This window comes from Vidua chalybeata, chromosome 3 (assembly GCF_026979565.1).
Source record: "Vidua chalybeata isolate OUT-0048 chromosome 3, bVidCha1 merged haplotype, whole genome shotgun sequence".
Lineage (NCBI taxonomy): Eukaryota > Metazoa > Chordata > Aves > Passeriformes > Viduidae > Vidua > Vidua chalybeata.
In genome coordinates, this window is record NC_071532.1 from 46009211 (window position 1) to 46022272 (window position 13062).

General features: G+C 37.2%; 1 protein-coding gene across 1 annotated transcript in view; it reads left to right on the forward strand.

Annotated features, from left to right (window-relative positions):
* The first annotated feature begins 2624 nt into the window (after positions 1–2624).
* FMN2 (formin 2) overlaps positions 2625–13062 on the forward strand; it is a 154472-nt gene continuing 144034 nt past the window's right edge. Inside the window, exon 1 of the mRNA XM_053938818.1 lies at positions 2625–4188. Within this exon, the coding sequence (XP_053794793.1) occupies positions 2625–4188 (1564 nt within the window). The remainder of the gene's footprint in view (positions 4189–13062) is intronic.

The window sequence follows — 13062 nt, forward strand, 5'->3', positions numbered from 1 at the left end:
AAAACTTCTAGGAAATGCAAATACTTACATGATTAAACCTATTACAAGCTTCTAGTATCTAATTAAGAAATGAAGATTGGTCTTTACTTGACTCCCTTATAAGCCTTATAACCTGTGTCAATGACTTGCTTTTGCTACACAATTTACAGAGTAATCACTGCTGGTGATTTGTCATTAGTTGTAGTGGAAGTGTATAGGATCTGACAGGCGAGTTTACAGAGAAGGAAGGAAAGGGAGTGGTTCAGAACATTCCACTAATTCTACCAGTTCCCTTACACATTTGGTCCATAGTAGCTTTATACCACTCCTGCACTATGTTGTTTTCTGGCAGATTTTAACAGGAAAACAGTTTTTAAGTCAAGTTGGAAGATACAAGTACTCCAGTTGTAATCAAAGCTTAGGTTTGTCAGTTCTAGTCAATTAAAATACCCATCAAGGTATTATTCTACTACAATGGTTCTCTCAAACTGTGCCTTAATTCTTACTGTGTATCTTCAGTTGGAGTGAAATTATTTGTGCTTTCAAAAGCCTTTTGCAAATACCTAGTAATGATGTAAGAGGTAAAATACTGCAACAAAGTAGAAACTAAGTATCTTAACAGAAAATAAAAGCAGGAATGGAGTAAAAAAAGAAAAATAATTTAACATGCTCTTGCAGGTTTTGCTATACTAGTTCTTGTTTGTATATTTATAGTTGTTAAGTGTTAAAAGTGGAAAAAAAATAGATGTTTGACTTGGTTAGATAAGGAAAAATAATTTAAAAAACCAAAAACAACCAAATCATCCCACTGAGTATACAAAGTCATCTGATCCACATAAAATACTCAAGTTTTTGAAGACAAGAGGTTTCTTTCTCATGCCTGAACCACAGGCCCCTCAAGACAGGGCTTACATCAGAGCAGTAAGTGACCAAGAAACACAAGGAAGAAATGATGATAGTTCAAAATATTATTTTGCATGGGTTGTTACCAGTGTTATTGTTTCCAAACCAAATAAAAAGCATTTATTTGCTGTTTATAAAAAGAGAGCCTAGATTTGTCAAGGTATTTAGAAATTTTTGAGAAAAAAATAGTGTGTGTCTTGGAGGAAGTAGGGGGTGGGGGAGGAGAGGATGCCTGTATAGTTTTTAAAATGTGAATGGTACTCCTTCTTCTTCTTTAATGTCTATTAAGGCTGAGGAAAGAAGTGAAATCTCTGGTAGGAATTACACCAAAAGTAAAAGTTAGATGTTAGAATGTTAGATGTTAGAATGTGTTTCCCTGGAATGATGTGTTGGTTTAAGCAATCCCTGATGAAAGGGAAATTGCAAGTGAGGAAGTGCATAGCCGTGAGGAATACATATAAACAGAAAATCTATTTAATTACTACCTGTTTGGTGTTGAACCAAGGTATTGGACAGCTGAATTGATCCAATATGGCAACTTGACATTCTCAAGTCCTTTGATTTCTATTCCAGTTATATTAACTCTAAATTTTAAAGGTGGAAGGAAATATCTGTCTAAAAGTTCAGGAAATGTATTTATGAAATATTGACGCTTATGCAGCTAAAGCAAAAATGAAGTAGAAGCAGGAACTGATTAAAACTTTTGCACAAGCTTCCAAAGTAGTTAGGAAGTATTTCCATCTAAATCAATTATTAAATATGCTGGGTGAAATAGAGGAATACTTTACTGTTTCTTTTTCTTTAGTAGCATTTGAATACTACTATTTTTCTTTTTTGTTTTATCTTGTTTCATGCCAGATGTTCTTATCAGGGAAAACAATGGTGATGTGTTTTAATATTGATGAGCTGATTCTCCTGGGAATAACAGTATATCTACCTTCTCAGAATACAAATTGTGTGAGGCTTTTTATAGCATAATTACCACAATGCATTGAATTTTAAGTGCAACTCTTTAAAACTGTGGAAAGAACTTTCTGTCTATTATCTTTATTTTAGCTACTTTAAAAGGTGAATGACTCTACTTTTAAAATTATCTATTGTTTTGGTGGCCTTTAAAAAGCAAGCATATAAATCACCAGAGGTATTGTGTAATCTGTCAAAGCAGCATATGCTTAAGCACCTCATAAACTATTAAATAATCATAATATTTCTCTTTCTAAGTTTGTTAGCTTATTTATTGAGCAGTTACAGAGCAGTTGCAGAGTAATTAAAATACCTTGCTTTAATTTATTCTTTCTCCTTTTCCCCTTCAGGAGCTTGAAGTACTGAAATCATAAATGATTTGGTGACAAGCTGAGCTTGCAATGCAGGCAATAAAAACAGTGGAAAAAGAAGTGACTTTTATAAAGGAAACACTTTTCACAGAATCCTTCCTAAATCAACAAGAGTGCAGCAGAAGCCTGACGAGCAGGCAGCTCCAAGAGCAGCAGCCATTGGAAGGAGCTGTCTGCAGCTCTCAGTGCTGTACTGAGCATGTCCCAGCAGAGCCCAGTGCAAGCAGCACATTATGCAAAAAGGCAGCTCTAGCAGATGGGAGAGAGGCACAGCAAGCATTTGCTTCACTTGCATCACCGCCGCCTGCAAACAAACCTGGATCACTAGAGGGGATCTCGCCAGCAGGCCAAAGGAATGAAATCCGGGAGGATGGCTTGATTGCCAAAGGCGTTGCACTGCGAAAAATCATGGGGAATCAAGATGGGAAGCTAAAGAAAAATACAGGTGATGTGCAAGAAGGAGGAGAAGATGCCTCTGGGCCCAAGGATACGGACGGCACAAAGAAGGTATCGGGAGGCAGAAGGGGACTGGGGAAGCATGCAAAAGGAAGCGAATCGGGTAAGAAGAAGGGTAAGTCGGACTCCAGGCCCTCTGTGTTTTCAAATCTGAGGATCAGAAAAAATCTGTCCAAGGCTAAAGATGGGAATAGCAGTTCACGGGAGGATGTTTTGGAAAGCCAGGCCTTGCAGCCTGGGGAGCTGGACAGTACTCATTCAATTGTAACCAAAACTCCTGATATAAGCATCTCTGCAGATGAAGGGGGTCTCTCAGACACAGAGGCTGAACATTTTGAAATCAGAAATGAAACTGTTCCAGCTGCTGCAGAGACACAGGATGGACAAAGGACCAGCTCTGGCTCTGATACGGATATATACAGTTTCCATTCAGCCGCAGAACAAGAGGATTTGCTTTCTGATATCCAGCAAGCTATTAGACTGCAGCAGCAGCAGCAGCAGGGGGCAATTAACATTGGAACTGAGGACCTTGTCACCAAAACAATGGGCCGACACATGGCTAATTCTCAAGCAACCCCCTTAGATTTTGAACGGTTTTTTTCAGTAACTACCACTGACAAAGAGAGGAGCCCAGACACTGATGGGGCTTTTCCAGAGGTATCAGAAATTGTGGAAAACATTCCTGTCTCCTGTGCAATTGAACGTGAACCGAAAGAAGCGGTAAATGGCACAGGCTCTCCTGGTAACAGATTATTTGAAACACAAGAACGTCAGCTACTGATTGAGGAGCAGCCCGTTGCTGGAGTGGATGCTGTAGCCAGTGAACTACAAGATGGTTTGAATAGAACTGCAGCAGAAAATGGGTCTTGGGCACACAGCTCCACAGAAGCTTTTCCATCTCCAGTGGCAGATACTGAGGCTAAAATTGCTGAAGTGCAGGCTGTTGATTTTCAGGGCTCGGTAGCAGAGGGTGGTATTTCAGATGCAGGCCGTGATCATGCTGCTCAGACTCAGGAAGGGAAACACACTCTGTCAACCAGTCAAGAGGAGCTGCGTAATGGTTTATACACAGAAATGAAAAATGGCAGTTTGTCCTCTGAAGGAACAGCAGACAGTCCGATACTTGGCTCCCGATGCTTTAAGCCCTATCTAATTAACCCCTGTTACATCAAAACCACAACTAGGCAACTAAGTTCTCCCAACCATTCACCTTCTCCCTCCCCATCCCAGAGCCCACTTTTCACAAGGAGGCAGGAGTCCTTCCACAAAAAGGAAAAAGTCTCAATCAGGAAGAAGCGGTCTGCTAGTTTGGCAGGTTTGTTCAGTCGTTCTGCAGACTGGACAGAAGAGGTGTCTAATCACAAAAGCGAGATAACGGAGAAGGTGAGCTCTGCAGACTATTTGGAGCACAAGGGGTTTAGAGAGAAATTTCAAACGGAAAGAGTGCCTTTGACTCATTCAAGAAAGTCCTCAGGGGTCCAGGCTTCTACAGAGACATTTCCCAATGTCTTTTCAGGTGAGTGATATGTATCAAGAGTTGTTTTGGTTTTTTTTCCCACAACAACTTTGAAAATATTTTAAAAATAATACTTTAATTCATTGCATGCAGTAGTTTGGCCTTGCAATCCAAGGCCTGATCTTGCAAACACAGTCACATTTCATCAGTCTGGCAGTACTGCCAGTAAAGGAAGTGTATAACTCTTTGAAGTTCTTCTTTCTACTTGTCTCCTTTGTCTACATCCTGTAGGAAAAGGCTGAATGCCTTAAATTATTCTTGTTGAAAAATGCTAAAAGCTGCACTGTTGTAGGCAGATCAGCTCTCTGCATAAATAGATCTTTCAAATGCAAAGCTTTCTGTATCCAGGATCCTGTTTGGGTTTTCTTGTGCTAGGTGCTGTTCTAGTGTAATATAAATACATGAGAGCTGCACCTGGTGTTAGACTGAGGCAATGATGAGGATTTGCTTAGTACAAAAAGGAAAAAGCCATGCTAGTACAGATGGACAGCACTTCAGAAATGAACCAATTTCCTCTTCAGAAGGGGGAAGGAGGAGAAGAAAAAAGTCAGTGTATTGAAAGGCAGCAAAAACAGGGGAGGAGAAGGGGGTTGTACAATTTGGTAGCTGACAGGCTGCTGCTCAGGCTACATAAGGTGACTCATTCATTAAACTTTTACTTTGCCTGTTATGCAGCTTGCATCCTGTCCCAAAGATATGGGACTAGAAAGTTCACAAATGAAGTTGTGTGAGTAGATGGTTATATTTTCCTTCACTCTGAGGTTTATTTTCTCTTTCTCTTCCCCTCATCTGCAGTTTCTTTCTAAAGGTAATATATTCATAATTAGAAACACTTCTGCCACATAGGAGGTATGTATAAAGAGGAAACTCAGCAACATATTCCATATATTTTTCACTTGAGAAACCTGTAGAACTAAGAGAATATACCCTAAGAGCATCTGCTATTAGATAAAATCAGATTTTTTTTAATGAAGTCAGTTCTAGATGCATAAGCACAGCAACCATACATGTACACCAGGTCTTTGCAAAAAATGGAGTGAGCTTTTTCTGTGGTTTTATGAAAAGCAAACAAAAAAGTATGATTTAGGAAGTAAATAGCTAAAATTATTTTCTAGATTCAAATCACAATGCTTTCATTCTTCAGTAGCCTTGAACTAAAATCCCCAATTTCAGTCTAGAAAATTAGAATTCAAAAATTTTAACACAGAAAAAGCCAGTCCCCTCTGAGACTAGCCCTCAGTGAAGTGAGCTGAATCTTTTTGTTTGTTTGATTTAATCCCTTTCACCTGTTTCTTAGAGAATTTTGGACATGTTTCCTAAACTTTTCCAGTTTGAGGTGTTCACAACTTTCAGATTTATAGCATATAAAAAGCACACTGTGGGTGGTTTTTTTTTTTTTTTTTTTTAGTTATCAACACTTGACAGCTTATAAACAACTCAGAAAATTTTTAATTGCCACACCTATAATTAGACTTTATGGTGGTGCTATGATGGAACTAAATTGAATGTGGCAAACTTCAAGAATATGGTACTTCTTTTAGATATCTGTTTTCTGGGAGATAGATGTTTCCACATTTCCTCACAAGGTGTTGATTTATTTAAAAATAATTTTTGTTTTGGTTTGGGTTTTTTTCCCACCAGTGCTTTAGACTGTTATTGTGAAGGGACCAGTGTCCAATGCAACAGTAGTTCTATCTCTTATGGAAATTACAGTGACCCTCATTTGCATGTACATACCAGCTGTCTTTACGAGCAGAGGACAATTATATCTTTCAGTTCATGCAGAAAAGCTTAAAGTGAGGGAACTGGAAATGACTCATCTCTGGCCATTCATAATTTTAAAAAATGTATTTACAAGCTAAAACTCATTGAGAATTTAAAAATAACAACTAGTGTATATAAAAAAGGGAAATTAAACTTCACATTACTATATCCATAAACTACTATTGCTGTAAGAGCAGAAAAGTCTCTTTAAATAAACCATTCTGCACAACAATGATTACAGAAATAATTTTCTTATAATTTGATATGACTTGTGAAAAATGTTGTATTTTACTTACATGCATGAGATACATTGATTTGGGGATTAGCATCAGGCTTTTAGAAATAAGATTCTTTATACTGGGATATTTCTAGCCTAAAACCAAAAAAAAAACCCAAAACAAAAACAAAAAAAAAAAAACCAAAAAAAAAAAAAAAAGGAAAAAAAAAAAAAGCAAAGCCAATCAAAAACAGCTTCTTGCCTACAGCATGAAATCCCATTTTGCCGTACAGTGACTGCAGTGTTGCTTTGCATTTCGACCTGGAATCAAGTAAAATATTCCACAACACTTTATCATTGGTTTCAATGACAGCAGGTTCTATGCTGATGATTGACCTACTTTTGCACCATGTTGTGGTTTGGCTGTGTACCATTTGGTTTTCACAGAGAGCCATATGAATTCTTTAAGACTGCTTTAATGTCAAATGTAGATGGAAGCAATGTATTTGAATGGCAGAGACTTAGCGTATTTTAATTTTGCTTTATATAAGAAGAAAAGTACAGTATTTTGAATTCTATGCATTTCTTAGGAAAGTGGTATGGACAAGTTTAAGGGCATTTTGTAATTTAGGCATTGGATCTATTTCACATTTTATGTGGACAACTGTATTTGAATTTGTAGTGACAATGATTACAGGTTCTAGATTACCCAATACACAGGGGAGCCATGGTATCGTGGTCCCAGGAGAACAAGAGCTCAACAAGAGTTGGTTCTCTCACTTTGGTATATGGCAGTGAATAATTTGCACTAATGTAAAGAGAGTATCTTGGTGGGAAAATGAAACTGATGTTTCCAAACATGAACATAACTGAAATGAAAGAGCCAATAGATAGCTTTAGTAAAAAGGATTTCATTCTTGCATTAATTTGAGGTGCAGTGATTGCAGAGGAGCTAATAAGGGTATCTTTTACCTAAATTGAATGAGTCTCATCAGCTGCCCCAGATGGTAATTAAACTTGACCAAGACAAACCCATGCCCTTTCTAATCACTGTTGGCCGGTTGTAATACACTTGCTGCATGAAGCTCTTTCAAACAGATAATTTGTCTTTTAATTTTTCTTCAGAAATTTATATTTTTTCTGCTCTATCTGTAAAGAGGAGACAAACATAAAGCCCTGGTTACCATAAAACAAAACCTGAAGCCAGTGTTGCGCTTGTGTACTCATGTCTGCTGATTTCTGCCACTTATTTTCACTTTTGTACTGTGTTAATGCTGTCTTCCCACTTGCAATTGCAGTGCAGTGTCTGCAGGCATATGCATAGGTTTAGTATAGATAAGTATGGGAAAACTTGAAAAAGTTGGATGAAGGTTTGTTTCTGAGACAAAAGAGTAGATTTTTTAAATGCTTTTTTTAAGGCTTTGAAAAAAAAAAAAGCTCTCTGATTCATGTGATGCTGCACACAATATGGATTTGTATCTGTTGGCATCCTGAGTAGACTGTTTATTGTGCAGCTGTTATTTAAAATTACTTATGGTTTGCTGTTTCATTGCTGATGTTTGTTAGAAGTAATACAGATGATTCTTTTATCAGATGGGGTGTAGCCTCCTCTGGCTAAGGGAGCTGCCCAGCAGCCACCCTCTATGTGGTATGTGATCACATGCTACGCTGAGTGTTGCTAGCAAGCATCTGAAGGGAAAGGTCCTCCTCTTTTTGCCTAGTACACACAAAACTTGGGAAGAGGGGATCACTCCAATACTGCACTTCAACTGTACTAAAATGTGTTTGAAAGTGGGCTGCAATATGTTATTGAAAGACTGTTGCGTGCTGATAAGGTACTTTAATGTTACTGTGCCAGCACTGCAATATGGGATTTGGAGCAACATGAGTAATTTCACTGGAACTCAGTGTTGCCACAGGCTTGTTTTGATGGCATCTCATGATTAATACTTTGATCTTTATCTAGAACTTCATTAGGAGTAACAGGTTTTGCTCATGAGATTGAGTGGCTCTATCTATTGGGCAACCACATTATGAGCAGCACATTCTGAGGTATGACTGGCAGCCCGACATGTCTGGAGTAAGAATGTGTGGTCTTGGTTGTCTGATGGTCTTTTTTGGGGTGCAAAGGGGGAGAGGAAAAGGGACAATTTATAGCTGAAGTCTGTGCATCTCTACTTGGTTTTGAGACACAATACCTCTAGAATTTCTGTCACACAAGGCATGTGTCTCGAACTGGCCATTCAAGGATGTTGTGTGCTTCAGTGACTTCATTTCAGTGAAATGAGCAGTGGATTATTCCAGTGGGAATAATTATGTGGAGATTAAGTTTGATTATATTTCTTGTATCTAATGTACTTTATTTTTTTTTAAATATGCATGTATTTTTAATAGCTTGGAGCATGATTGGTCTATTTAAAAAAAACCAAAGCCAACTGTGTGTAGGACTTATTTGCAGAAAAAAAAAAAAAAAAAGCCAAACTATTTCTTGAAACAGGCCCTTTTTTCCCCTGTACTGTTCTAAGGAAAAAAACCTTGGATTTCAAAAGCAACTCTAGGGATATTTTAAGCTGACTGTATATGAAGGATTAAGTTTTAATGTGAATAATAGTGATAAAAAACTATCAAAATACTAATTACCCAAGATATTTTGTTTGTTTAGTGCTTTAATCAAGCTCAGAATATGGCCAAGTGTATTCCTTATGAACCACCTCTGCCAAAATTTCAGCTTACATAAGGAGTAGCGGTCATGAACCATATATGTGTAGGTGTGGGTGACTGCAGCTCTGGTTATTTTAGGTACATTCAGAACATCATTCTGTAGCACTTAGCTGGACTGCAAGTTTCCAGAATCTTACTTTTATGCAGGCAGTTGATCTTTTTTGGGAATGGGGTGAGTTGGTACAAAGGGAACAGGGCAAAAGCAAAACAAAGCTGTGACAGGAAAGTGATGGACAGATGTTAGGGCTTTACATTGTGCCACTTCATCCCTGCCTCTTGAAATGATAATAGAAGCCTAGTTGCATTTCATTAAATGCTTTAGAAAAGGCAGCAAAGTGGGTTCAGGAGCTACTATTTTCTCTAAGCAACAGCAGCTTCCTGCATTCCTACACTAAAGTTCATGTAAAGAAAATTAGGGACAACAAGGTGGGCTTTTTAACTTTGAGTGAAAAAAGGACTGTTCCTCCTTTTATTTCCATGTTGCTGCTGTCCAGAATTTTTTCTTCACACTGATGGAAATAGCTAGGCTTTCTGACCAGGAAGTGAGTTATGTTTTCTGATGCTAAACCTTGTTTTAATCTCAGATAAACACGGACCATGACTTCTTTCATCTGTAGTTGCACAGCAGTAGAACCATTAAGTTAGCAGTTTTGCAACAGTAAGAAGTAGTGGTTATGAGACTGTGTGTGTAAACATCACAGGTTGTAAAAGTAAACCCTAATATGTATAAAGCTAAATGTAAACACTAAATATAGAAGAAGTAGATAAAAATTGACAATTTTATCTTTTTGATGTCTTTTTGACATATATAGCTAAGTAGTGGCAGGAAAGCCTAGTCACAGATGAGATTTATTGAGACATTCTTATTTGTCAGTATAAGTATGAATTTTTTGGTCTTGGGATCTATATAAAATTATAAGCAATGCCAAAGCTCTGAACCTGGTGTGAATTTGAATCAGGAGAAAGCACCGATAACTTTACTGTGGAACTAATTATAGAAAGCACCTTTCATTCTAGAGTTCATTTGATGTTGAGAAGATCCGTCTCAGATGTCCCTTGAAGATGCAGAGATAGTATGCACCAGGGAAAAAGAAACACCTATCCTTTCTTCTTCCTTGCACCGATAAAGGAAAAAAATCACTGTAAAAAAGAAATCTATGCTGTAGTATCACAATAACTGTCTACATTAACACGACTTAAAAGTCATGGTAGAAAAGGGAGTATTCATAAAGAAAAAAAAATTGCCTTCATAAAAGCAGCTGTGTATCTGAGTGCTATTTTGTCATGAAAAGAGTCAAGAAATAGTTTATGCAGAGAAATTGAGGGAAATATTTGATTACATCTCTGAAAGAACATGAAGCCCCAGTTATAGCAAGAGAGTTGTGTTTCTAGGTTTCCTTCAAATGAAGTATAGACAAACATATCTGCACAAATAGATAGATGTGCATGTCTAGTTTTTTGGTTTTGTGGAATGTAGTTCTAACTTTCTGCTTTCTTTTTTTTTTCTTCATCTAACTGTTGTTTGTTTATGGATACAAAGAAAAGCTTTTGTACATCTTGATAAATATTAAAAAGCAGTTATTAAAGTGTGAGATTAGTAGGCCTTGGGAACACAGGTCATGGAGGGGAAAGAAAGCTGGGCATGCTTGGGAGCTAATGAGTAGATTGAAAGAGATGTGTTATTTGCATCCCACTTTAAAGACCACCTAGTTTGATTGAGTTCAGTTGTGTCTTGTGACTTTTGGCTGCTTGAGCACACAAGCTTGAGCTTGAGAATTTACTTCTAAGGTAGAGATGGGCTAGACTCTATTGAATGTGGAATAAAATGTCAAATCATTGGGAATAAAGTTTTACAAAATAGGGTTGTAAAGAATATTGTGTATCAGGTTGGACTGAAAAAAGATGCTGTTAGTAATAGATGCCCAAAAAGATATCAGAGGAACTTCTTACTTTAAAAGAGCTAGACAGAAAGAATTGTGGCTTTCCAGCAGTCTGTGAGAACCGGGCACAGAATACTGCCTTCACATCACAAATCACCACAGAAACTAAAAGGGTAAAGAGACAGAATTAAATACTTGCTGAGAGGAAGCTAAGTACCTGGAAAACACAATGTGAAATTTGCCAAAGATGCATATGGTGCCTAAAAGATTTTGTAGACAGACACATATAGATTCTCCTTCAAAATAAATTGGTATAATTAGGGAAGCTTCATAAATGTACCTCTGTAAGGTGCAATGATACTGCATTAGAACCTGAAGATAAATCATGTGGAAGGAGATATGTCATTTAATGTTGGGGTGGGGGGACATCTTGTTGATATTTTTAGAAAGATATTTTGTACTCTGTGCCACTGCTATATCATAATTGAGGAATTGTCTGGTATTTAAAAATAATTTTAAAATCTTCAGCTTCTGAAAGTTACTATACAAAACTATAGTAACGAAAGTTACTATATGAAAACTTCTGAAAGATGTGTTCTTATTTTTTCCTATATATGTCACTAAATGACATGAATAAATGACATACAGCAAAAGGTAGGGATAAAAGAATAGCTTAATATTCTGTCTCAGCTCATCCTGTTTTACATATATCATATGTAAGAAAATTCACTGTGGGGGAAAGGTGTAAAATGTTAGTCACCATGGAAGCAAAATTTCAAAGAGCTTATGTTCATGTTAGGGAGACAGAGTTGCTAATCTGGAAGAATGCTGAAAGCACTGTGACAGTCTATCACAAATATTTCAATATATTTTGAAGCTCTGGTGACGGCAAAGCTATGATACCTGCTTTTTATAAAAAGTAAAATATTGTTATTGCAAATAATCAAGCCAATTTTATCTTGTTTTTGACTGCAGCAGCACACAAGTCTTTAGAACAAATCTTGAAGGAGGAAATGATAAGATATAATTAACTGTTGAGTATATGACAAAAGGGTAAAGAAAAACAACAAAATGCAACATGGTTTTAGCAAAGATCAGTAAGACTACATTGATAACATTTTATTTACAGCTGCTTTCTAGACAACACAAGAGTAGTAAGAAGGCATTTGTCTGCATTTCCGTACATAATGGTAGCACTGCAAATCATTTATCCAAAGAAAAGTCCTGGTGGTTTTAGAGAAGGGACTCTGTCATGTTACTTCACTGCCACCAGAGGAACTGTGTCATTTTGGCCTGCTCCCCCCTAATGTTGTGATTGATGGGCTCAGTCAGGCTGTGAAAAGTTTATAACATAATTAACACAAGAGTAGACCTGTGTCCTGACCTTTGTCCTCACCATAGCACTGGTAGGACTTGATATTTTCACTACTAAGTAAAATTTTCATTCCACTTCTGTCTTTCTATATTTTGACACAAATTTCAAGATTAGGAACTGAGCTGACCTTAGGTTTTCATTCATCATGATGAAGGTCTGCATTAATTAGATTTTCACATGCTTTCTAGCATGATTTGTGGAAATATGGCATCTCTTTAAGAAATCTTATAACAGACCACTGGGTTATATGCTGAAATTGGTGGTGTTGTCATGTCTCATAGTCAGCACAAATGAACAGGTTGTTTTAAAATACAGGTGCTTGGTTCAGTCAAGGAAAACTATAGATCAAGCAGAAGATGCAGTTTTTTAGAAAACTGTTTGTAACATCCTTTCTGGGGTGAATTTTTACTTCCTTAATTCAGTGACCTCTCTTTTTCACCTTTAGTTTTGGAGAATCCCTTTTTCAAACTTTGTCAGACCTCTGCTTTTTCCATTAGGGCATTTCTGGAAGAATTTCAGGGCCATTTTGCTGAGGTGATACTTTTGCCCTGCATGCATCTGGGAGTAGCGGCAGGATTCTCTTCCAGTAACAGCTAATGCCCTTGCTTCCATAAGGGATCATGCAGACTTGTTCCTTAGCTCTCTTTGGAGTATCTCCAGCACTTGAAGCTGCTAGCATTATGTGATACTCTTTCTTTTTCTGTGTAATATGTTGCTTGTTCTTAGCTGAGTTGAAATCTCAGTTTATACACTTATTAAAGCTGTCTTGCACAACCCAGAATCTGTTTAAATTTTTAGTGATAAATGTAAGGCTAAAATAAAGGAAAAAAAAATACTTGCTTGAGTTGCACAGGGGTTGATGTACTCTGGTCCAATCCTTAGAGCTAGTGAAGAGTTACACAGAAAATTTTTAATAC